This window comes from Molothrus aeneus, chromosome 24, assembly GCF_037042795.1.
Source record: "Molothrus aeneus isolate 106 chromosome 24, BPBGC_Maene_1.0, whole genome shotgun sequence".
NCBI classification, from domain to species: Eukaryota; Metazoa; Chordata; class Aves; order Passeriformes; family Icteridae; genus Molothrus; species Molothrus aeneus.
In genome coordinates this window covers 6,178,139-6,203,305 of record NC_089669.1, presented here as the reverse complement: position 1 = coordinate 6,203,305, position 25,167 = coordinate 6,178,139, and the positions used below count along the sequence as shown (strand labels likewise).

The 25,167-nt window shown below is 61.2% G+C and overlaps 1 protein-coding gene across 2 annotated transcripts in view; it reads right to left on the bottom strand.

Annotated features, from left to right (window-relative positions):
- Positions 1-55: 55 nt before the first annotated feature.
- Positions 56-25,167, bottom strand: part of NAV1 (neuron navigator 1) — a 58,020-nt gene continuing 32,908 nt past the window's right edge. Inside the window, exons 4-29 of one of the 2 annotated variants that reach the window (XM_066565489.1) lie at positions 15,482-15,620; positions 14,974-15,271; positions 13,910-14,603; positions 13,350-13,808; positions 13,104-13,145; positions 12,802-12,950; positions 12,029-12,199; positions 11,485-11,537; positions 11,289-11,312; positions 11,125-11,202; positions 10,849-10,932; positions 10,639-10,750; positions 9,927-10,048; positions 7,974-8,170; positions 7,725-7,887; positions 7,412-7,586; positions 7,103-7,200; positions 6,882-6,977; positions 6,590-6,749; positions 6,257-6,492; positions 6,017-6,171; positions 5,756-5,827; positions 5,273-5,469; positions 4,607-4,725; positions 4,177-4,374; positions 56-3,634 (exon numbers count right to left, since the gene is read on the bottom strand). In XM_066565489.1, coding sequence (XP_066421586.1) covers positions 3,539-3,634; positions 4,177-4,374; positions 4,607-4,725; positions 5,273-5,469; positions 5,756-5,827; positions 6,017-6,171; positions 6,257-6,492; positions 6,590-6,749; positions 6,882-6,977; positions 7,103-7,200; positions 7,412-7,586; positions 7,725-7,887; positions 7,974-8,170; positions 9,927-10,048; positions 10,639-10,750; positions 10,849-10,932; positions 11,125-11,202; positions 11,289-11,312; positions 11,485-11,537; positions 12,029-12,199; positions 12,802-12,950; positions 13,104-13,145; positions 13,350-13,808; positions 13,910-14,603; positions 14,974-15,271; positions 15,482-15,620 — 4,387 coding nt within the window. In that variant the 3' untranslated portion in view covers positions 56-3,538. The remainder of the gene's footprint in view (positions 3,635-4,176; positions 4,375-4,606; positions 4,726-5,272; positions 5,470-5,755; positions 5,828-6,016; positions 6,172-6,256; positions 6,493-6,589; positions 6,750-6,881; positions 6,978-7,102; positions 7,201-7,411; positions 7,587-7,724; positions 7,888-7,973; positions 8,171-9,926; positions 10,049-10,638; positions 10,751-10,848; positions 10,933-11,124; positions 11,203-11,288; positions 11,313-11,484; positions 11,538-12,028; positions 12,200-12,801; positions 12,951-13,103; positions 13,146-13,349; positions 13,809-13,909; positions 14,604-14,973; positions 15,272-15,481; positions 15,621-25,167) is intronic. The other variant, XM_066565490.1, reaches the window with a different exon arrangement.

The window sequence follows — 25,167 nt, the reverse complement described above, 5'->3', positions numbered from 1 at the left end:
CCTCCCCTCTGCCACACAGGGCCAGAGCCACAGACACAGGACCAGGAGCCGACAGTACAGGAGATCACTTTATTGAATCCAATGGTGTTAGACAGACGACTGAGAAGAGACATGCCAGTTGGTGCGGGCAGTGTGGGCAGCAGGAGCTGACTTGGTGCAGGGCTGGATTTGTTTCTGTCTTTTCAGAATATCCTCAAGCCTTTTCCTGGCTTCCTTTTATGTTTCCTTTAAAATTTCTTTGAAGTAAAAACAACTAATCGTGGAAAGAGTCCAGATGGTGTTTGTTTGTTCCCTATGATTGTTCCCGCAGCTATATACAACGTGGGGCTGGGTCTCAACATCAGGTATAAAATGGAGCGAGTTTACAAACGTGGAGGGTGCAAGGAAAAAGCAAAAAACAGACAGGCGTGAGTAGAAATCTGGACCAAAATCTTAAAGAGAAATTTAAAAAGTGCTATAAAACCCCTCGGCAGGAATACCATGCAGTTAAGAAACACAAAACCCAGTCAATTACACAGATAATCTAGAACAGGAATTTGTCCATTTCATCTTTTATTTAATTAAAAAAAGGTTGGTTGTGTTTATTAGAAAAAAGCTAAAATTGTAAGGTTCAGGCCACCAGGCAGCAGCAGCTCGAGGGGGCAGGAGGGTGAGGCACTGGCATCACCCACCTCCAGCCCCTCAGGGGGACTCCCAGGGACCATGGGCACCTTTGGGGGCAACTGGCACCTCTGGAGGTGGCAGATATCACCTTGTGGGGTGATGGGCACCTTTGGGGACAGCAGGCACCGTTTGGGACAACAGGCACCTTTGGGAGTGGTGGGCACCCTTGGAGGTGGCAGGAGGATGAGTTAAAGCAATCCTTGGACCCTTTCCCTGGGGACAGAGGGGCTCAGCCCACAGCCAGGGGTTGGCCCCAGACAGCTGCCAGCCTTGGGGACAGGAGGTGCTTGGTGTAAGCCAGGAGGAATCCAGCAGGACCTGGCCCCTCCTGCCAGGTAAGCCCAGCCAAGCCCCCACCAGCTGATCCCAGGGGCTGCTGCCATGGCCCTTCTCCTTCCCCTGGAGATTCCTCCTGGATAACACCTCATGGGCCGCTCACCTCCAGCTGCTGGGGCCGAGGGGATGGCACGAGGGGCAGCCCCAACCTGGGGAGGGATGGGGCAAACCTGCAGGACACAGGCCAGGGGATGCTCAGCAGTGGGGGACGGCTACAGTTTGGTCCAGGTTTGGGTGGCTCCCTGGAGGAGTCAGAAAAGAAAGCTCAGGCAAGGCTGCCCCTCCTCCCACGGGACTCCTCAGGGCACCTGGGCACAGGGCAGCCCCCAAAGGTGCATCAGTCCCTTCCCTCCCTGGGCACCAGAGTCCCACGGAGGGTGCGAGGGGCTGGAGGGAACAGCTGCGTCCCCATTGCAGACCTCGAGCGGCTGCCGGGCCGGAGTCTCATACAATCAGAAAAGAAGTCAGCACAGCACAGTCATCACAGAGTACAAAAAAAACCCAAAACCAGGGACAAGGCGCAGGGCCGGGCCCCCCCAACCCACACAGGGCGTTCCACGACGGATCTATGTACAGCGAGTCCTCGACAGAAGAGAAGGCGAACAGAAAGCCCTAACGCCCAAGCCAGCATGGGGAAGAGATCCCGGAGATCCCCGCGGGGAGGGGCCGGGCTGGCTGGCCCCGGAGGCAGCAGGAGGCTGTCGGACAGACGGAGGAGTGGGAGGAGTGAGCACCATGGGGCGGCGAGGCGGGAAACACCGGCCAAGAGCACCGAGGGCAGAGGGGGCGGCAGCCTCCGGGGGCACTGCGGGAAATGCCCGTCCAGAGGGGTGTGGGGGGTCCCTGAAGGCCACACCAGCTGCAGCACAGGGGGCTGAGGCTGCCCAGTCCCCAGCCTGGCAGAGCTTGGGGACAGGGTGGGCTCAGGTGATCTGGCCCTGGGGTCACCTCTCCTCATATGTCTCTCCAGGGCCCCAGAAGAATATGGGGGCTGAGATGGAGGGCAGCAGGGAGGGGGCCCCCAGAGCCCAAGTGGGCACAGGATGGGAGTGCAGACCTGCAGGGCACCCCACAGCCATGGCTGGGGACAGGCCAGTGAGGGTGCTGCAGGCAACAGTCCCAGCACCTTCATTCCATCCAGCCAAGCTGGCTTTGGGGACAGAGGATACTGGAGCAGGCTGTGAAAGCATTGTCCCAAGCCCCACGTGCCCCCTTCCCGCATGGCCAGAGATTAAGGCACCACGGCAGCACCGGGGCCGACCCTCTCCGTGGAGTCTGGCCTTTTGACAATGCAGGATAAGGCCAGGAGGACACATGGCAGCCCCAGGTGCCCCCAGAGCACCAACACAGACCCTGCCAGGCTACAGGAAGGCACAAGGCCAGGGGGAGCAGGCAGCGTGGGGAGCAACCCCAGGCTCATTGACCCACAGCCCCAGGCCTGGCAGCACCAAGGGGATGAGAGGTTGGTTGGGCCCCCCTCCACCAAGGAGACAGGGATGGCATCCAGCTGCTCAGGCATGGGGCAGCAGCAGCAGCCTCCCCTTGCCCCAAGAGCTCAGGGAGGGGATGCTCTGTGGCATCCCAGCCTGGTGGGAGACACCATCCCAGTGCCCTGTGCCTTGGAGGAGGAGGGAGTTGCCATGTGAGGGGCTGCTCTGGGAGCCTCCTGCTGCCACCTGCCTCCACACTGGCCTCCAAGTCCCACCTCAGCCAACCTGTGCAGCCCCAAGAGGGGGGTTCAGGGACTGGAGATTGTTCAGTGAGCACCAGTTTTGTGACAGAGGTGGTTTGAGTGGTGGAACCAACAGCTGCAAAAGAAACCAAAGGGGAAGGACACTGCTGCCAGGGAAGCAGTAGGCACCAGGCCACAGGCTCCAGGCCAGGAGAGTGAAGTACCAGAACAAAAAAAGGGACCAAAGCAAAGTCTGGACTCGGCCAAAGGAAAAGGGGAAGGGGGAACCAAAATAAAATAAGAAAAGCAGGGTTTTGGGCTGGTCACAGCGGCTGCAGGTGGAACAGGGAATGCACAGAGAGCAGCCAGAGCCGTGCTGCCCTTGGCTGGCACGGGGTGGGAGCTCCACAGTGGAGACTCCTGTGGCTTGGCCCAGCGGGCACAGAGGGAGCCAGAGCCCCTCGTGCCCATGTGCTCACCCTGCAGCCCCAGCTCCTCCCGTGCCCCCAGCTGTGGCCCAGGTGGCTCCCGCGGGGTCCCTGCCCCACGCAGGGGCCTTCCTGCAGCTCCCGGGAGCGGGGCTCAGCCTCAGGGTTGCCTTGGTCCCAAAGCCCAAGAGTTTGCAATAGAGACAGAAAAAAACCAAGAAGAGAAACCAGGATTCTCCTACCCCCAGGGCTGGGAGGGGAGATGGTAACTCGTGCTCTTTCACGGATGAGCCGAGTTTCCCCAGGTTCCACCAGGACACGCCAGAGCCCTGCTCTTCTCCTCTCCGCTTGCTCGCCAGCCCCACGCTCCTGGATGCCAAAGGAAAAGGAGAGCAGCCCAGCAGCAGCTCGCCTCCACCTGGGCTGGCACATCTGGGCCTCACAGAGTCGACTGCAGGTCGGGGTCCACCATGGTCTCACGGTCTGGAGACTCAATGTAGTTGGCAGCTTCCTGGAGCTTCAGCAGCATGGCCATCTGTGGGGACAGGAGCATGGCAGGAGCCCGAGGGGGACACAAGGCCCACAGGTGACTGGGGAGGCCACTTGGCCCTTCTTGCCCTCCCAAACCAGCCTTGCTGGAAAGCTCCTTAGAGGGTAAAGCAAGTCCCAGAGATGCTGCAAAATCCCTCCCTTGTGCCAGGATCCAGCCTCGAGCACAGCTGGAATGCTCAAGACTTAGTGTGCCAAAGCAGCATCAGCTGGCATCACCTGTGGAGCCAGCAGCCTCTCCAGGTGACACATCAGGACATGTAGGAGCATGTGTGCCTGTCTGTGGCTGTGCACATGGACATGATGCCTCGTGGAGTGTCATGTTGTGCCCTTTCACTGGTATGTCACCGGGTGTCCTGGTGTGCAGCCCACGTGCCAGTGCCACCACCCCTCACCCACTGCTCCTCCTGGGAGCACTGTTTCTGCATCCCCAAATCAGGCTTTTTACACTGAGAATTAACTGGGAAAGCAAAGCTCCGCCCTGCTCTGCCACCAGCTCCTCCCAGCCCCTCCTGCTGGCCAGCCTACCAGCGGGTCCGAGTCCAGGGAGCTGGGCGTGGTGTCCTTCACGGTGCGCTCCTCAGGGGGGGACACGGTGCTCTGGGGCCCGATGGTGGGCGGGGGCAGGTGGTACAGCTTGGACTGGTCCTGCTGTGCTGACGGCCAGGGCAGGGTGTCCCGCACCCACTCCACGGGGTCCTCCCAGGCTGCCTTCTGCCCATGCACCTGTGGCAGGGATCAAGGGGCAGCCATGCCCTCAGCACATGCCAGAGCCAGCAATGTGGCACCCTGAGCCCCCCAGGACAGTGCCATGTGCCACAGCAGCCACATGGTACAGGGATTGACAGAGATTTACACCCACCATCCCAGGGCCTCCCCTCTGCCCCCGACCCATGATGGCTGTATCACTGTGTCCCCACCCTGCTTTGTGCTCTCATGTGCCAGCAGCACTGGCTACCTTGAGCCCATCTTTTGCCCCCTCCTGCAGGTAAGGGATGATGGAATTGTTCCACAGGTCGATGAACCAGGTCCTGAAATCCTCAATTCCAATAGGGCAGGACAGAAAGAAGCAGGGACCTGCGGGGGGAAGGCAGACAGTGGAAATGGGAGCTGGGTGCCCCTCCTCCAATCACTGGGCCTGAGGCTCAGAGCACTGAGGTGGGCACACCTGGCTGGAAAGGGGCCCTTGGGTACAGTGACTAGACACCATCCACCTGCACAGCAGACAGACAGCATCTCCCAGGCAAGGAAGGGGGCTGCCAAGTTCAATCTATCCCCCAAAAGCCTGGTGAGGCATGGGGGATTAACCTGGGAAAACACAGCTCCTCCATGCCCAGGGAAGGGTGCTGGGAGGACTGGCAGCCTTGGCTGACACCCATAGTGACAGCTCCCAAAGGAACAAAGACCACCCAGAGAAGAGCAACGCTTGTGTGCATCACCCACCAGCTGTGGTTTGTGGGACTGGGAGACACAGGGAACACATCAACCCCCCCGAGCTCCTCTGGGAGGGCTTGGTCCCAGTTCCCAGGGAGGATTTGGTCCCAGTCCCCAGGGAGGGTTTGGTCCCAGTCCCCAAGGCTCCTCACAGCCTGGGGCAGAGGAGGAAGGTGAGGCAAGGCCGTACCGATGAGGAAGTCGGATGTGCTGTGTTTTTCCAGGAAGGTGTGCAAATGGTACCAGAGCTTGGGCACCCAGTCCAGCACCCGCAGCAGCTCCTCCTTGTTGGCATTGATGTCCGTGTCCGACTCCAGCAGCTTCCGCCGCAGGTAGCGCACCAGGAAGCCATTGGCTGGCTCCACGTTGTTGGAGAAGGTCAGCATCCTGGGAGAGGACTCCAGTGGTCAGGACTGGGTCTCCACACAAGCTGCCCTGCTCCCCAGCACTCTTGAGGCCCTCCTTGCATCCCCACCCTGCATTTGTCTGAGGCTGGGGAATATCAGGTCCTTTTGGGATGGCAGGGACAGGCCTGGGGGCTCAATCCTAATCAGGGTCCCCAGCCATAGATGTGACCACAAACACACTCAGGTGTGTGTTCTGTGATGGCAAGTGATGGCTTCTGTCCCCCAAAACTGCACAAAGATGATCCCCAGGGATGTACAATTCCTACCTGAAGCTGAGATGGAGGCCATGGTTTGGGGTCATCTTCACAGGCTGGTTGGTAGTGCCAATAATATACGGACTGAGTGATTGACAGAGAGAAAAGATTCATGAGAAAAAGCCTCTGAGTCACCCCTGCCCAAGGCAGAGCTGATCTGGTCACAGCAGACATGTGCAGCCTCATCCCTACAGCCCAGTGACCTCGGTGAGAGCAGCGGGGAGCGTGTGTGTGCCATGGGGCTGCACTGGAGGGGTGCAGAGGGGCTCTCACCATTTGTGGTACTTGCAGGTGAGCGCCCCATTGACGAGCTCGCTGATGGAGCCCGCCTCGCTGAGGTCGTCCAGCAGGATCACCAGCGGCACGTCCGCCGTGCCTGTCTCCCGGTCGATCTGGTTGGCCAGGTTGGACAGGTACAGCTGAAGATCCTGGAACAAACAGGTCGGGTGTCACGTGTAGGGCCATGGGGACCATGGCACCAGTGCCCACAGGGACACTGCTGTGTGCCCTCACCTTGCAGGACTGCTGGTGCATGTTGAAGGTGCTGACGATGCCCTCGGTGACGTCCCGACCCGAGCGCTCCACCAGGTACTCGGCCAGGCGGTTGGTCAGGTAGGTCTTGCCGGTGCCACTGGGCCCCGAGAGGATGAGGCGGCGGTGTTTCAGCAGGAGGCTGATGTAGTGCTGCATCATGGGCTTGGGGATGAGTGTTTCGAACACCAGGCTGTCCACGCACTTCTCTTTCAAGCCTGTGGGCAGGGGAGGGCTGAGGGTCCACTCACACCCTGTAACCCCCCCAGACAGCAGGGACATGGCACAGCCATGGAGCCCCTCTGCCACACTGACCTTTGAGCGTCACAACAACGCTGGTCAGGCCCCGGCGGCACAGCGGCAGCTCCGGCGGCTCCGTGTCCAGCACCCGCTTGATGTGGCTGATGCTGTAGCCGTAGATGGACTCGGTGCTGAGCCCCAGCGTGGATGCAGGATCCATCTTAGTGATGTAATCCTACATGGAGAAGGACAGGGCTGTCAGACAGCAGTTCCAAGAGAGCTTGGAGAGGACCTGGGCCAAGAATAGCAGGCCTGGTGGAGCAGTGTCAAAGGATGGCTCTCTAAAGAGTGCTCTTTTTGCTCCTACCTTGAAGACCTGGCAGACAGCCTCATCCAGCATCTTCCAGTCTACCTTCCCGCTCACCTTGGTCCAGCCCAAGAAAAACTCCTGCTGCTTGAGGTCCTAGGAGCCAAGGTAGAAGTGTGCAGTGCTGCAGCACCACATCCAGCCCTGGGAGGCATCCTTTGCCCCTTTGTCAGGGCCATGACACCGTGACAGGTCAAGCTCCCCATAGAACCCACACTCACCCCCTTGATGATGTGCTGGGGTGGCATGCGCACCACAATCCGCAGTGTCAGCTCATCCTTCTGGGTGCCAGCGCTGACAGCATCCATGGGGGACATGTCTGGGGATGGAGCAGTGAGGCTGTGCTTGCCAGAGCTGAGCCACCAGGCCTGGCTGTGCCCAGCCAGAAGCAAATCCTGCTGCGGCCAACAGCAGCACCAGCAGCACAACAGATCCTCTGCTCACTCCAGGTGAGCAGCAGCACATTGCCACCACACACACTCCTCCCTATCCAGCCCTTCCCCATCTGCCAGCAGCTCTATCACCCCTACCTGCATCCCCCGGGCTGGGGCTGAAGGCGTGACCAATGGTGAGACCCAAGGAGCGCCGTGGTGAAGAGGAGGCCGATGTGCTCGTGATGTGGCTGGGAACAGCACCTAGCACTGCTGAAGGCCCAGGGGCCACCTTGAGACGGTCATTCTCAGCCTTCAGGAGATCCACCTCCAGCTGAGGCACAACAAGGCAAGGCACAGGGTAACAAGCTGTACACCAGCAGCACTCTGGGGTGCAGCATGGTGGTGAGAATGCAGGGACTGTGGGCACCTTGGTACTGAGAGCAGCCAGGCTGCTGGCAGGGGTCCTCACCTGCATGTTGTGCATGGTCTCCCGCAGCTGCTCCAGCTGGTGGGCCGAGTTAAGGGCCTCCAGGCGGATGTCTGTCAGCTTCATCTCCTTCTCCCACAGCTCTGACCGCAGCTCTGACACCTCCTTCTTCTCAGGCTCACCCTCACTGTGGGCCTGGAAGAGCCTAGGCCAAGGGAGAGACCAGGTCTCACACATGTCCCTGGCAGGAGCCTGCTGCCCCTGCCACTTGCCCTCCCTGGCCCCACGTACTCAGCCGTGTCAATGCCCACGGAGGAGGATGTGGAGGACTTGATGGAGGGCGAGGCAGTCTCTGTGGAGCCATGCTGTAGCTTGGGGGAGGAGGGGGCTGACGAGTCTGGCGTGGCGATCTCCTCTATGTCAGAGTAGGACGAAGCCGACTTGGGGCCCTTCTTGATGCTGAAGGCCTTATTGAAGGAGCTGCGTAGCTACAGGAGAAGGAAAACTTGTTAGAGACAGTCCAAAGTGCAGCCTCACAAGCAGAGACCTGGCCTGTCTGTCCAGGACCCACAGACAGTCTGAGCTGGGACCAGTACAACCACACCCACCACAGAGGGAGCACCTCCACCATGCTGGGGAAGGCTGCAGCCAGACCCCACTCTGCTGGCACAGCCCTTTGGGCAACACTCACCCCAGCCTGGATGGCACCAGAGCCCCAAAGAGTGGGACCTATGTCCTGGTCAGGATGTCTCCCAGCCCTGCTCCCCACCAGCACCTACACCAGGCTGTTCAGGCATGGCACCAACACCCTGGTCCATCAAGAACGGCCAATCCATCCCCACATTCACCCCACCACAGCCATTTCAGCAAGAGGCATTTATTTCAGGGATGTCCCTTGCTCCAGCCACTACCGAGCCAGGGTCCTGCCCCACACCTCCCTCTGCCCCGTGGATCCTGCTGGAAGCACAGAGGGGTAGCCAGCCCTCCACAGAGCATGCAGGTGTCTCACCTGAGCATGCAGCATGCACACAGCACACACAGAGCAGTGGTGGGTGAGCAGTGGGCTGGGGCCAGGAAGGGGGATGGACACTGCACAAACTAGACCCAAACTGGGTCCCACCAGCAGGTTGGAGAGCAGCAGGACGAGCACCCTGGGCTCACAACATGTGCCCTGGACTGCCAGGGCCTGCTCCAAGGGAAGGTGGGAGAAAGAAGGGATGGTGAGCACACTGGATCTGTCCCAATCCCCACAGGAACTAGCAGACTGCTCTAGGGTGTTCCCAAAAGCAAAAGCATTGCATTGTAAACAAAGTAGGTATCCAGCTCTGCTGATGGTGGGAGCAGGGAAACACTGAGACCTATGTGGGTGCTGGCAGAGACAGAGCCACTTGAGACCACATCAGGCAGCCCTGGAGAGGCAGAGATGGGCAGTGCACTCCAGTGTCCTCAGTGACACTGGCAGGGCTGCACCAAGGCCTCCATCCCAAAAGATCCAGTTACAGGAAGTCAGGAGAGTGCCTGCCTTCCCTAGGCAAGAAGGGGACTGTTCCCATCCATGGGGCAGGTCCCATGTGAGCCTTTCCTGCTGTCTGTCTATGGCAGTTCAAGGCCCTCCTTGTGGGTGCATATTTGTCCTTAGCATCAAAGGAAGCAGCCAAGGTGGGCACAGCCTGGCTGGGGACCCAGGATGGCCTGTGCTGGGGTTAGTGCCAGTGGGATGGATGGGATGGGGAGTGTATGAGCACCGTCCCATGAAATGGAGCAAAGGCCCTGGCTGGGCACAGGTGGATTGGACACCGTGGGACTTACCTCATACACCTGGAAAAAAAGGGTTGAGGTCAGCATAGGGGAAGAGAAACAAAACAAAGCAAGACTTAATTGCACATCCAGCTCAGAGCTGCCTGGTGCAGGGAAGGAGCTGCCCGGCCGAGGTGCCAGCCCTCCACACTGTCAGAGCCTGCGTGCGCAGGAGGGAGACATGGGGAAATACACAAGGAAGCAGGCATGCAGGGCCAGGGCTGGGAAACTCCTGAAGGGGCTGGAGAAGTCCCAGCCAACAATTCAAGACACAAATCCATGGCAGTTACACTCTCCTCACCACTGCTGTCCCCAGAGGACAGGGAGCACCAACACCCCAATGCCAAGGCAGACTGAGAGCAGTTGGTTTGTGGGGCTGACCTTGAGCAGACCCTGCCAGTGGCTCCCCAAGCCCCACTTCTCCTGCCAGTGCCCCATCCAACCCACCCAGCTCTTCTTCTTCTTCTTCTTGGCGTCAGCGTCCTTGCTGCTGCCGATGCTGGAGTGGCTGGTGATGCTGTTGAGGCTGGAGATGCTGTCAGAGGAGTTCTGCCGCTTGATGCGTAGCTCTGGGGTCCACCAGAGAAGCAGGAGAGATTGGGAAAGGAGGGATCAGTTACCTGCAACTGTCCCAAAACCAGAGCACCCTATGGTCCCTCCTCCCTACACCCAATTCCTCCTCCCACCCAACACCTTCTGAGCTCTTGAAGCCACCTTGTAACAATGACGTGGGACTCAGACACCACATGGGCACTGCCAGGGAGATGCCCAGGGCACATATCATCCTGCTGCTGTCCCAGACCATCTTCCTGACAGCTCCTTGCACTCACAATGGGGTTTTGGGGCTACAAACAGCACTTATGGGAACAAAGTGAATAGCAGCAGGCAAAACTGGCTGTTGGCAAAGGGCCTGGCAAGGTCTCCCAAGATTGACAAACAACCATTCCCCTACATGCCAGCACTGTGACCTCCCATGGTGACAGCTCTGGCTGTACATTCCTGGTTTCAGATTCTCAAGGATCCCAGGTGGAGAAAAGCTGCTGCCTGGGGCACCCTGCCGCCAAATGAACTTCCCCCACGAGAGGGTGTGCCCTGGGGCCCTGTGCCAGTCCCAGCAGGAGCATCCCAAATCAGGAAGGGCTGTAGCATCATGCCTTACCTTTGGGGGTGACATCAGTGCCATTCAGAGCACCCTGGATCACAGCCTGGGCCTCTGAGTTCTTCTTCTTCAGGAAGTCAATGGTCTCTCGCAGGTCCAGCAGCTCCGTGTCCTGGGGCAGCAGAGTTGGGAGCCATGGAGTGCCCACTCAAGAGCACCCTTGGGGCAATCTCCCAAGTCCAGCATCCACCAGCCCCACAGCACACCCACCTTCTCCTCGGCGGTCTCAGCCAGGTGCCGCAGGCGGGATGTCATGCTCACCAGGCTCTGCTCAAAGGCCGCCACCAGGTTGGCCTGGGAGAAGCGGAGAAACAGGTGAGCCCCAACATCTGGGCAAAAACCCATGGACAGGTGAGCACCCGCTGCCAGGTGTGGGATGCAAAAGGCTGAAGGGAAATCAGGGCTTCCATGGGCACATCCAGCACCAGCCCTACGCCCTGCAGGGATGGAGTGGGGTGCCCCATAGGGGCTCCCATGGGGACTCACGTTAGCAGACAGCTGGGACGTCAGTGTGGCCACCTTCTCCTGTGAGGACTCCAGCTCGCGGCGCAGCTTGCGGATTTGCTGTGGGGAGAGAGCAGAGATGAGAGGGGCCAGGCACTGCCCTCACTGGGGGCAGGGGCAGGCGTGAGCAAAGGGTGTGGGCTCACCTCAGACTGCATCTTCTCCTCAGCCTGGCAGCGTGAGAGCAGAGAGGGACAGACAGACAGAGGCAGGCAGTCAGGGGGGCAGCGAGGCACAGACAGGCTCAGCAGCAGGCAGAGGCATGCACAGAGCCCCCCCCAGTCCCACCCGGATCCCCCAGCCATGCACAAAGCAGCACAGCAGCACGGAGGCGGCTCTTACGGAGGAGTAGGTGGAGGACGCGCTGGAGGCCAGGGACAGCACCGATCCATGAACTGCAACACAGGAAAACCCGAGCTGTCAGGGTGCCCTGGAGAGCAGCACCCAGGGCCAACAGGTCAGGGCACACCTAGTGACTGGGCTCTCAGGGGGGGCCTGGGGGAGGTACAGGGTGGGATGGCAGCTGCTCAGCACTGCTCATTTCTCAGGGCATGCCCTCCACCTGCACCCTCCTCTCTGGGGAACCCAGGGGCTCTGCTGCCCTCCCTGTCTGCTTGGATCCCCTCCTTCCCAGTGTCACAGCACCCTGGGGGCAACCCAAGGACACTGAGTACCCATGGGGGTCAGGGCAGACCCAGGGCTGATGCCAGCATAGAGTCCAACAGAGCCCTCAGCGTTGCTGTCCCTGCTCTGATGCCAAAAACGGGACACAGCCACCCATCCAACAATGCCATGGCAGCACCAGCAGGAAGGGACAAGGGTGCAGGGAGCCCCACCAACCCTCTGCAGCCTCCTCTGCCTGGGCAGGAGCACAGCACATTCTCACCATCGTCCACAGGGTCCCGGAAAGAGCCCGAGCGGATCATGCCCTTGGACTTGTCGGCCAGGGAGAGGGTGCTGCCCATCTGGGAGGTGCTGTACAGCTCGAAGGTGGAGTCGTGGGTGGGGATGCTGTTGGAGCGGGTGATCCGCGGGGCTGTGGTGGCAGTGGGGCTCACTGCAAGGAGAAAGCAGGGAGGAGGCAGGGTCAGAGCCACGCTGGGGACCTGCCATCAGGATGGGGAAGCAGGACTGGGAGCAATCCACGAGAGCTGTGATGCAGTGAGGAAGCAGGGATTGTGGTCCCAAAGCAGGGAGGGGCTGGGGAAAGCTAAAAGGCAGGTTGATGCTGGGAAGACCTGGACACCAGCATCAAGGTAATCACAGGGCTGAAAAACAAATCCATTACCCCAGGGCCAAGTGGATATCACTATGCCAAGGCCCAACACTGGCAGGTGCAGGGGTGGAGCCTGCTGCCCCAACTTGTCTGCCTGGACCCCCTCAAACCCTCCAGGAACATGCAGGTCCTGGTCAGATCAGGGCAAGGTGTCTTGCCCTGCCAGACACCCCCAGAGGAGCAGTTATGGCCTGAGGCCCAAAGGTGGATAAGATGCCCTGAAGCAGAGGTGATGGACATCCCTGGTCCCAGTCCAGCACCCAAAGCACCAGGTGCTGGTGTTGGTGGTGTCAAGGAGACAAGCAGCGCCCAGGGGAGCACCAGCACATCACACAGGGAGCAGGGGGAGCAGGAGGGAAGGGGCTGGCAGCGAGGGCACTGACCAATGCTGGTGAGCGGGCCCTTCCCGACCAGCGCCATGGGGAGGGCGGGGGGCGAGGGCAGCTCCTGCTGCTCGTCCGACTCGGGCAGGCCGCTGACCGCGTGGGAGTGGCGCCGCTCCTTGGCCTCCTCCTGGGAGTGGAGCTGGTACCTGGGGAGCCGCAGACAGGCATGGTAAGATCGACCAGCACCGTCCAGCTCCTGCCCACTGCACTCAGCCCAGCTTCCCTGGCTCAGGGGAACTGGCCTGGAAAGCCCCCCCTTCCCACCACAGCACCACACAAAGTCATTTGGGCTCTTTTACCTCAACCCCTTCTTGGGCAGTGTGTTCCTGTCGCGGTTGGCACTGGAAGGGAAGGAAAGATCAGTGACATCCCTGCACAGACTAGGGAAGGAACCGTGGGGATTGAACTGTAGAAACAGGGAGCTTTTCCCTGGAAATGTAGCAGGAAGAGACTTTGAAGCAGGCAAAGGACATGGCGGAACAGCAGGGAGCAACGTGTGCCCATGAAGGTGCCGCAGCAGCCCACCAACCTCCTTCCAGCCATACCTGTCCAGATGTGAGAGCCGGGGGCTCCCACTCCAGCCCAGCTCTCCTGCCTCTTCCTCTTCCTCTTCCTCCTCTGTGTTGGCAGGGGGTGCAGCAGCAGGGGCAGTGGTGGTGGTGCTGCCCCCTGAAAAGGCACTGGGCAGACTCATGGGCATCTGCAGGGATTCCATGCTGCGGTGAAGGCCAGAGAGCTTGGGGTACATCCTGCCCTCTTTGGGGACACTGAAGCCACCCATGAGCTCCAGGCCCTGGGAGAAGCTCGCCGAGTTGATGTTGAGGATGGGGGCAGGGCTGGGGCTGAAGCAGGGCGCAAGGTGCCCACCAGCTGGATGCAGGTCCTGGAGCTTGGCAGTGTGTGGGGTGTGCAGCTCGCTGGAGGAGGGCAAGTCCAAGCTGTTGGAGTTGACCTTGTCCAAGTTGGCCAGCGAGGGAGGCTTCACGTAGGTCTTGGCAGCTGCTCTGGAGGGGGAAAATGGGTAAGGAAACAGGTGAGACTCAGGTACTGGTCTGGACAGAGCCATGCCAGGCACCTGCTGCCCTCAGAGGTAGAAGGACCATACCTGAGAGGTGTAGGGGGCAACTCAGCCACCTTGGCTGCTGGCGGGAGGTTGGCCTGGGCTTTTGGGGTGCTCTCAGGTGAGCTGGCACTCTTCAGGGTGCTGCACTCAGAGTCAAGTGCCACTGCCTTGGCCTTGGCCTTCTCCTTCTCACGGTCTGTCTGGTTCACAGGGGCCGGTGTGCCACGGCCAGTGCCAACCTTGGATGGCTCCTTGAGCCGCGACACCGAGATGCCACCCGGCTTGGTGCTCAGCAGGCTGGGGTCAATGCTGCTGCTGACCGGCCGGGCTGCGCTGCGGCCCCCGGTCACGCTCATGGAGCTGGACTTGGCCGGCCGGGGCAGGCTGCGGTACTGGATGTTGGAGCGAGCCCCTGGTGCCAGGAACCCAGGCTCAGGTGCGTTGGAGACATCGAGGCTTGTCTTCCTCCCACTGACTGGCTTAACAGGGATGCCAGAGCTCTTCTGGATCTTGCCAAGAGTGGCCGAGCCCCCAGCCTGCATGACAGTGGCCGTGCCAGTGGCAGGAGCTGGTTTCTTGTAGCCAAAGGAGCTGGAGGATGAGGGGCGTGCGAGCCCTGATGGCGGCTTCTTGGCGTCAGCGGTGCGGTCACGGCCGGCATCGGAGGAGGAGCGCTGCAGGCCCGTGTTCTTCACTGACAGCTTGCTCTTGTCGGTGGCTTTGGTCTCTGGCTTGCCTGGTGGCAAGAAAGGACAGGTTAGTGTCCCTGGAGGCTTTGGGGACATTTGGAAGTGAACAAGCCCAGACAGGATATGAACACCAGACTTGCAGGGATGTGACGGAGAAGGGACATGCTAGACCCTTGGTGCACTCAACGGTTCCCCAGCCTGGTGTGTGGACATGAGACCATGGGGCAGGCACAGACCCCCAGCCTGCCTGCAGCCCACAACACAGCCCTGCCTCCCCTTCCAGCCCACACCCAGCTCCCAGGCCTGAGCATGGCCATAGGCCATCCCATAGCCCACATGCTTGGGGAAGGCACACAAAGACAGCACCCAACATTCTTTCCATTAAAGGAGCTGGACCCTGCCCAAACTGGTTTTTACCTGCCACTTTGAGGGTGCTCTGGGCCATATGAGTGATGGGGGAGGTCACAGCCACTGGAGGAGTCTTGCCCTTCTTGAGGGAGCCCGGGGTGCCCAGGCTGACAGGCTTCTTCAGCTCACCACCCTTGGACCCCTCCTCTCCACCCTCCGAGGGCTCCCGCCGCCACTTGGAGGAGCCATGCTCCATCTTGAGGCTGCTGCTGTCGTAGTCCAGCTTCTTGGGTGCCTTCTCGTCACCCTCACCGTACCAGCTCAGGCCGCTCTCTGCCAGTGAGCGCTTCTCCGAGTCCGTGCGCAGCTGGGGGCAGAGCAGAGTCAGGGGCACTCCTGGCACTCACCCCAAACCCATCCCCAGAGAACATCAGCCAGCTGGGAGAAGGATGCAGCAGACACCCTGTGCCATCCTTGTTTCCTCACACTGGCACCCTCCATGCCCTCTGTCCCACCAAGGTGTGGCAGGAAGGCTGGGATAGGTGCTGGAAAGGGTCTGGGTGCCACTGGCACCTACCGCTATGGCCGAGTTCCTGCGCGAGGCGGTGGGGGTGGAGGGCAGGGAGTTGAGCGAGGAGCTGGCATTGAACTCCTCTGAGCTGAGGTTGTCGGAGGCATCGCTGAGGCCGCTGCTGATGGAGCTGCTCTCATCCCAGCTGTGAGGGAGAGACAGCATCAGACCCCTGCTCAGCCCAATGGGTCCCACCACCGGCAGGATCTCCCTGTTCCAGGGGCTCCTGGTAGTGCCCATGGCAAGGACATGGCATGCAGGGCCCAGGGCTGGCTCCAGCCCAGCCGTGGAATTGGCTCGTGTTCCTGTGGCACACAAGCCTCAGTGACCCTGCTTCTCCCCATTAAGGCTCTGTGGAGCTTTGGCAGGGATGGAGGGACATCCACAGCTGGCAACAAGCCCCCGGCAACCTGCTCTGACCCTGGAGGCAGGTTGGGATTGTCAGAAAGGACAGGACTGCTGGAATAAACAAACCAACCACTCTGTAGCATCCATCCTCCCTGGGGTGGTCCCCACCCACTGTGCCCTACTGCCCCTCTCCAGTCCCCAGCAGCCAGAGGCAGCAAGTCTGGGATCTGCTGCTGTGCCAAGGTGGCTGCTCCACGCTGGGGCTCAGCCAAGTGTGCAGAAGCCCATCTGCAGGGCCATCAGTCAGCATCACACTGGGGCAGCAGCTGCCTGGGTGCCCCAAGGGCACAGCGGGTTCCACAGCACTGGGCTGTGCCCATGTCGATCTGGCACAGGCAGGCACGGAGCACCTTCCAGCAGGATGAGCACAGCACCTTTCAGGTCAGCAGCTGAGTAGGTCAGTGAAGCCTCGCAGCCTCCCAGGGCCTGTGAGGGGCTGGGGGAGACAACACTGAAACAGGCTGCACAGAGAAGCTGTGACTGCCCCATCAATGAAATGTTCAAGGTCAGGTTGGATGGGGCTTGGAGAAACCTGACCTACTGAAAGGTGCCCCTGACCATGACAGGGAGTGGCACAAGATGAGTTTTAAGGTCCCTTCCAACGCACACCATGCCATGATTCTGTGACAAGCTGTGGTGTAGGAGTGCAGCTGGGAGCTGCAGCCAGCCCTAGTCTCTGCAAGAGATGTCTGTTTATTGCATCAGGGCCACAGAGGTGCAAGTGAAGCCCAGCAAACAGCAGAGCTCCAATAGCAGTGGCAGAGCAAAAGCAACAGCCACCAACAGAGGCAGCTCCAACACCGTAAGACCTGCACTGCGTGTCCTGCTCTTTCCGTAGGGGAGGAGTTCATCAGAGATTGGCCAAAGCCAGGATGGACACAGCCCCCTGTGCCCCGACAGCAGCTTCTGGGACAGAGCCAGCAGGTGCTGCTGCCCAGGAAGGGATTTCAATAGGATCATGCACTCAGGATATGCTGCTGAGCTCCTCAGCTCCAAGCCATGTCTTACCACCAGCCCTATGCCTAGGGTGAGTTCCCACTGGGATGGAAATCATCACCCCAGGATCTCCCAGCCTGGCATCACCTGGCAATGGGCAGTGCCAGGAGTGAGGCCAGGCTTCAGAGGACTGTGTCCTATGGCAACACGGCTGAGGCCACATGTGGTGCTGGGTGTCTCAGTCTGGCTTTTTGGGGCCAGACAGGGAAACCCCAAACACTCTCCCAGTCATGCATGCAACACCCCCACTGCCCTGGGCATCCAGAGAGCCACTGAGAAAGGGGCAGAGGGTCGGAGGTTAGGCCAAGGCAGGAGGTGACTCCAAATCCTCCTCGACAACCCTGTGCCAAGAAAAGACAACAAGCAAGGTCACATCCCAAAATCATTAAAACCATGGCATGAGGCTGGGGAGCCAGTTGCACACTGTGAGGGTGTCCCTGACTCTCTTATGGGGCACACAGCTGGTGGACTGAGGGATCCCCCTAGCTAGTACGTGTATGCCATATGCGGCACAGCAAGGAAAGCCTCAACCACAGCACCACTGGCCCCGCAGCATGTACAAACTCCCGGAGTATGGCTGAGCCCTGGCACCTCGACTGGCCCCCAGAACCCTCAAACAAGGGGCAGCCATGTCAGACTGTCACTCCGGGGCAAAACTGACCCTCTGCTTTGTGCTCCATCCCCTCCATCTTATCCAGAGCCATTCCCAGCTCCTGCAGACGATCCTGCACCGAACCTACCCGCCAGCAGCCCCGCGGCAGATCCCAGGAACGGGGATGCTCAAGGGCAGCGCGACCGTCCTGCCGCGCTCCGCGGCGCCGGCGGGCGGACGGGACCCGCTGAGGGCGGGATGGACCCGCACGGCCTCGGGGACGAGCACCCCGGCCCCAGCCCGCCGCGGGGAGGCGGCTGCACCGGCAGGGAGCGGAGGATGGAGTGGGAGCGCGGCGCGGTGCGCGGGGATGCTCCGCCCCGCCCCGGCCGCACCCCGACTCGGAGCCCCGCGCTCGGCAGTCCCGGGGTCAGACTCGGCGTGCGGAGGCACCAGAGCCCCGGGAGCCCCGCGGAGGACAGGCCCGGCCGTACTGCAGGTGCGGGGCGCGGGCCGGGGCGGAGGATGGGGGTGCCGGGGCGGAGGATGGGAAGGCAGCGGGAGCCGCCCCGATGCCCCGATGCCGCGGTGCCGGGCGCGGCCGCGCTGCCCCGACCCCCCCTTTCACCCCCCCCAGCGCGGCCGAGACAAAGCACCGCCCGCGGAGCGGCCCCGGGGCGCGGGGCTTTGTCTGCCGGGGCCGAGCTCCGGCCGCGCCCCCGCCCGCCGCGGTGCCCGCTCCCTGCCCGTGCCGTACCTGCTGGCGAGGCGCGGGGCGCGGCGCGGCCTCCCCGCCCGCAGCATCGTGCTGCCCGCGGCGCGGCGCGGCCCCGCCGGGCGGCCGAGAGGGGCGGGGGGCGGCGGGACCGCCCCGCTGCCCGCGCCTTAAAGCGACAGCGGCACAGGACCCCCTCCGCCGTCCATCGGCCCCTCCCCGTCCCCGCCGGGACGGGACCGGGGTCCCGGCTCCAAGCCTCGCCCGCCTCAGCTCCGCCACCATGTCTCCCCGCATTCTGCCCCGCAGCCCACGGCCCCGACCCCTGTCCCTGGTGTCCCCCAGCGTCCCCTCAAATGCCCGCAGAGCCCCCAAACCACGATTCACATCCCCAAACACAGCACCAGTGATCCCCAGTCCAGCCCGCTGTGTGATACCAGAGGGCATTCCTCAGCACTGGACCTGGGACCTGTGCCCCCCAAACCGCCCTGTTCTCTGTCCCCAAAGGAACCACCTCCTCGATGTGGGTCCCACTGTGGGGTGCAACCCACTGCTCCCAGCAACCTCAGTTCTCATCCCCAGAAAGGACATCCATGCCTGCCCTCCTCTGCCTTTCATTGACCAAAACCCCAACTTTTGTCCCTTTTTTCTCTCTCTCTTCCATCACATCAAGAGCCATGCTGCAGGGTAGGGTCCTCACCGGGATGGTAACACCAGGGACAATTTTGCCAGCCCAGCCACGTAGGGCAGAGAGAGTTAACTGCAGCCTTGGCAAGACAGACCAGACCCTGCAGGCTGGGAAATAAGTAATTCCTTCCTTGAAGCAACGGCGACGCCTCTTGGCTCCTTCCCCACTGTCCCATCACTCACCACACAGGGCTTGTCCCAGCATGGCATAGCAGGACAGGGATACCTGACCATCCCTGTCCCCACTGATCAGCTCGTGCCCACACCCAGCAAGCCCTGGCAGGAGCTCATGGCCGGGGCTGGTGGTGCAGCCAGCCCGAGCTGCGGTGGTGCAGCCAGCCCACAGCCGCGTGCGCCAATGGGTGCGGCGGCACAGCCCGTCCAGCACCGCATCCCTCGGGTCCCTCCGGCCTGGCACCATGCCGGATGCTGTCCCGTCCCTCCTCTTCTCTTGGCTGCCTGCCTCAGCCCCGCCACGGCCGGCTCAGGCAGTGCTCAGAGCAGCTTCTGGGCAAATCTGGGCATCCTAGGTGGCAGGGGAGCCAGCCTGGCACAGCCCCTCAGAAAGGCAGCTTTGACCCAGCCAGAGCCACGGGCCTGCTGTGAGATAATGGCAGAGAATTGCTGCTGGTCACAGCAAACCCTTGGGCACCAGCACAGGCACTGAGCCCTGTACAGAGGAGTACCCCCAGCACATTTCTCAGCACAGGTTGCTGTTGGAGCTGGATGGTTTTGAACTCTCCTTGCTTCACCTACCTCATACCAGCACAAATACCTGCCCATGTAGCACCCAGACCCACTGGCACCAGCCAGGGCTCCAGACACTCATGTCCCTGCCAGGCTGGTCCAGCCAGCTCTCCACTGCCATCCTGAAGCCCACCCTGCATGGAAGCAAGCCCTGGTCTGCCCCGGCCCCTTCATCCTGTGGCAGGGGAGGAAATGCAGGGTTTGCACTGAGGGGGTCTCACACCCCACATCAGCAGATCACTGGCATTGAGGGGGCTCTGTGGCACTGGTGCTCCCAGCCCCAGCGCATGCTGTGACTTGAGATAGGAGCAGTGAGGAAGGCACAGGCACAGCAGGGGCTCTTCACACCCTCCCCCTCTCCTCCACTTAATGGGGCAGAAAAAACAATTAGCTTCATAAATCCCGTTGAGGGGGTTGGGAGCTCCCCATGGATGTGGGCAGGGCGGGGCTCTGCATCTCCCTCACATCCACATCAGGAACCAGAGTGTAACAACACTCCCTGACTTCCCTGATCCCCACAGCCCTGTAAACCCCTCTGTACCCTCCAGGATGCCCCCCAGACCCCCAGGTACCCCCTCAGAGAACTCCAGCCCCTAGAGAGAGTCGGGCTACCTTGACCCTAGGTGTCTCCTGCTTGGATTTTGAGTACTACGATCTGTCACCTTTCTCTGAAGCTGCACTCAGAGGAAAAGGAGTCTGCAGAGATCCGGCAGATGGGGAAACTGAGGTAGGGAAGGGGGATCTGACGTGCCTGAGCTTCCCCAGCAGAAGAGGATCAACATCACATCCCGCAATTGATTCAGGACCCCATTCTCCAGGCAGCACTGCCTCTGGTCTCTGGTCCCCCAGAACCCTGAGGGGTGCAGAGGACTGCCACAGGACCCTTGAGTGTGGTCCCTGCAAGGGGGGACCCATGGCCAGGCTGTGCCTCCACCCCAGCCCTGCACCATCAACCTCAGTAACAGTGGGGTCTGATTTCCCTGCGGCAGCGAGGCTGAGGCCATGGGGGGGTCACCCAGCACTCACTGCCTGCTGCAGTGACATCAGCCATGGACCCCAACCACACTCCTGGCTGAGAGCTCACCTCTGGTCACCCCTCTGCTCCCCCTCAAGTGGTGGAAACCCTGGAGGAACTGTGTCCCGGTGTGGGGATCTCCGCTGGCAGTTTTGGTGACATGTGGAGCCTCACCCGGGCCATGGCGGCACCCGGGGCTGCAGGGGCCACGTGCAATGCTCAGAGAGTCCCAGGGCAGTGCCGGGGTGGGGAGCAGAGTGACTCAGCTCGGTTGTGAAATTCCTATTTTTCCTGTTGTCTGGACGAGCTGGTGACCTCGGACACCTCAGTCCAGAGTAGCCAGGCTCCTCCAGGCAGCAGGGTGGCACATGGTAAAGCCAGGTCTTGAGGTCCCCAGGTGGCACAGGTTTAGGTCAGATTCTCCCCAGCAGCTTTCCCCAGGGCACATGGGTGTGTGAGGTCCAACCCTGCATTTGGCTCTGCCCTGTGTCCGTATCCAGCCTCATCAACAAGCCACAGGGGCCAGCAGCTTCCTGCATCTTGGGTGTCACTGACCCCCAGGTGCCCTGTACCCCCAAGCCTCACAGCCCCAGGATTCCCTTCCCAAAACATGCCTCATGCAGCTGCTGTCACATCCCCAGGGGCCAGGGATCAGCACTGGGTGCCTCAACCCAAACCCCAAAGGATGGAATTGCTAGAAAGCAGCACACAGGAAGGTGCTGATGCTCAGTGGGGCCCTGGGGCCCCTTTCCAGGAGCGTCCCCTGTACCCAGCTGGCGGGAGGAACTCGCCAAGCCCAGCACACAGCACAGCCCAGCAAATATTTATACAACATTGCTCCCTGGCCAGCCAGGGTCCCACACACACGCCAGGCCACGTGCAGGGCCACAGCCATGCCCCATGGGATGTCCCTGATGAGGAATGACTTCATGGGCTCACTGGGACAGGACATGGGGTCATCCTGGACTAGCCAAAGCGGAGCAAGGGGCGTTTGAGGGAAGGGAGCAGGCTCCAGCACCAGTCCTGCTCGGGGCAGGAGGAGGGCGGCCACTCCCCTGCTGCTCCTGGGGAGCTGAGCCAAACATCTGCTCCCGCCTACAGGCTGTGCAGAGCCCGAGGAGCTGCGAGGAAGCCGGAGCCAGGCCAGCCAGAGCGCAGCGGGTGTCAGCTCCAGAGCATCCCTCCCGGGAGGATGCTGCTGGCAGCCCCCAGCCCTGCTGGAGGGGACCACAGGCTCTGCAGTGCTTGGCTGCCAGCAGCACCATCACAGTGACCTGGGACGGTGCCTGGGGTGTGCTGTGGGCTAGCAGCATGCCCTGCACTCCCAATTCCAAAAGCTGCTGCCTCAGCTCCATTTCATGCCCACAAGCAGAGTCAGGGCAGTACCCAGCTCATGAGGGTGCAGATGCTGCCACTGCTGCGGTGGGATGCAATGCTGCCTCCCTTTCTGCCTCCAACAAACGAGATGCAAAAGGACATCCTGAAATCACAGCAGTCCCAGGGTCACACAAACATTCCCCCAGTGCTCTGGAAGCCCCAAGGGACATGCAGAGCCCCGGGGACTGGCTGCAGAGCTACACCTCCACACCACAGCACTGCAGCACACACAGACCATCATCACTGCTCCTGCAGCCACCGCAGCAAAAGGTGCTGACTCAGCAGCCAGCCCCGCTAGCTGCTTCTGTACCCCATGAGCTCCTGACTGCACTGCAGCATCCCACTCACTCCCACTGTGACCCAACTGGCCCTAGGAAACACCCAGGGACGGTGCTGAGCCACTACTCAGGACACACCACATCAGGCCTGCTCCATTCTCCTCACCACTGCCTGGTTCACATGCAGGTCTGCACACAAAGGCACCCATGCCGTGGCTGTGCAGACAGAGATGTCCCTGGGGAAGTTCCCAGTGGAGAGACCTTGGTGGGGTGACCTCCAATGTTCAGGAAACAACCCCAGCCTGGATGAGTGGGAAAGCATTACAGGTGGCACCACACCCTTCCTGGAACTGGCCTCAGGGCAGGGAACAGTGGCCACTGAATAGTGGCATAGGAACCAGAGCTGACCAAGGAAGGGAGTAAATATGTTTCACTGTTGGACAAACAGCCCAAGACTGGGTGCTATCTCTGCACATGCCCTGCCTAGGGCCCCAAGGACAGGCAGGACAGGGCAGGAGAGCAACAGCATTCCTTCCATCCCTTCAGTCACATACTCCCTTCACAGGGAGCATCCTGGTGGGTGCTCCCTGTGCCAGGTCCCTGCCCTGATGCAGTGCACAAGGAGGATATAGTGATATTGGGAACAAAAGGTATGTGCTGCCAAGCAGGGGGCCAAAGCAAGAGCTTTCTAAACCCTGAAACCAGCAGCAGGTAGAGAGGAGTGGCAAGTGTTATGCCGATGGATGCAGGCACAGCTGGGCAGGGAGCCAGGATGCCGGTACATTTGGCTAACACAGGAATGCTGCTGGGGTCTCGGGTGTCCCCAGTCAATCCCTGCTCAGACTTGGCAATCCCACTCCCTCTCTGAGCTGGGCCTAAAGTCCCCCACAGCCTCCTTGGCTGGGCTCACCCCAACCTCCACCCAGCTGAATCCACCCTGATACCTTGCAGGCAATCCCCTTGCCCCAGTCGTGTCTCACCTACCTCAGCCCTCGCTCCTTCCAGCCTGCTTCCCCGCCGAGCCACGGGCATGCCAGGGCACATCCCACACATCTGTGTGTCCCACAGGGACAGGGACAGGGACAGGGATGTGTCACCACGTCCTCTGAGCCGTCTCTGACCTACTGCCCTACAAGCCGGGCCGTGCGCCGGCGCGGTGCAGGGGACGCTGCCCCGAGGCCCGGGCTGGGGCTGCCGGCCCCATCTGCAGCAGCCGCTCCTGCCCGGTGCATTAGCAGCACCGCGAGATGGGGCCTGCGGCGGTGCCGCTTTCTAGGTCAGAGCCAGCGAGGAGGCTGTGCTGGGTGAGGGGCTGTGCTGGGTGAGGGGTTTGGGTGAGGGGCTGTGCTGGGTGAGGGGGGCTGTGCTGAGTGAGGGGGTCTGTGCTGGGTGAGGGGTTTGGGTGAGGGGCTGTGCATGAGGGGCTGTGCTGTGTGAGGGGCTGTGCTGGGTAAGGGGCTGTGCTGGGTGAGGGGGGCTGTGCTGAGTGAGGGGGGCTGTGCTGGGTGAGGGGTTTGGGTGAGGGGCTGTGCTGGGTGAGGGGCTGTGCTGTGTGAGGGGCTGTACTGGGTGAGGGGGGCAGTGCTGGGTGAGGGGCTGTGCTGTGTGAGGGGCTGCACTGTGTGAGGGGCTGTGCTGAGTGAGGGGCTGTGCTGAGTGAGGGGTTTGGGTGAGGGGCTGTGCTGGGTGAGGGGCTGTGCTGAGTGAGAGAGGGGCTGTGCTGGGTGAGGGGCTGTGCTAAGTGAGGGGTTTGGGTGAGGGGCTGTGCTGGGTGAGGGGCTGTGCTGTGTGAGGGGCTGCACTGGGTGAGGGGCTGTGCTGAGTGAGGGGTTTGGGTGAGGGGCTGTGCTGAGTGAGGGGCTGTGCATGAGGGGCTGTGCTGGGTGAGGGGCTGCACTGGGTGAGGGGCTGTGCTGTGTGAGGGGTTTGGGTGAGGGGCTGTGCTGGGTGAGGGGCTGTGCTGGATAAGAGGCTGTGCTGGATGATGGAGGCTGGATGAGGGGCTGCACTGGGTGAAGGGATGTGCTGGCTGAGTGGGGTCTGGATGAGGGGCTGTGCTGGGTGAGTGCTCCTGGCCAGCTCCTTGTCCTATCTGGCTCTTGGCAGGAGGGAATGCTCCTGCTCTGCTTCCCGGGCTCTGAACCCAGAGTGTGCAGGCTCCTGGAGAGGGCACCTCAGTGTACCCCAGCACCCAGCCAAAGGCATGCTCTGGGACAGAGACCCTGCCATGCTGCCCACTCTGGGAGACCCCCCCAAGTCCTGCTGTGGGGCCGTGGGGGATGAAGCTGTGAAGCTGTGTAGGTCACTACATGGCTCTGTGCCTGCAACGACCCCAGTGAAATGGCTGATCCCCAGGAGATGCCCCTGCAGATAAGAGGGTCCTGTGCTGCCCTGGCTCACTCCTGCACCCTTCCTTGGGGAGGGTACCCAGTGCAGAGCACCCAGTCTGTTTCTGGCATGGCAGAGAACTCCAGGCACATCCAGGAGTCCCCATGTGGGGACTCCGCACAGGAACAGGACTGTGGCACCTGCCCATGGCCCAGCTCACCGCAGCACTGACAGCCTCACACACACCAGGGGACTGTGGTGCTGCCAGGGCCTCACAGAGGCTCAGCCATGCAGGGATCCATCCCCAAAGCTTGTACCTTCCTGAAGAAGTAAATCCTGCCCATAGGAGTGCAGGGCTGAGCTGTCCTGGGTCTTTGACCCTGCCCACACTCCCCCTGCTCTGTGATTCATGAATACAAAGTGTTGCTCCACTGCCTCTGAAGCCAAGGGCACCCCAAGGTTATCTGCCTGCATGAGCAGCACCAAGATGAGACAAGGAGGGAGATGGGGAGCAGTGTACCCTTCATCCCCACAGCCAGCCCTGGTGCA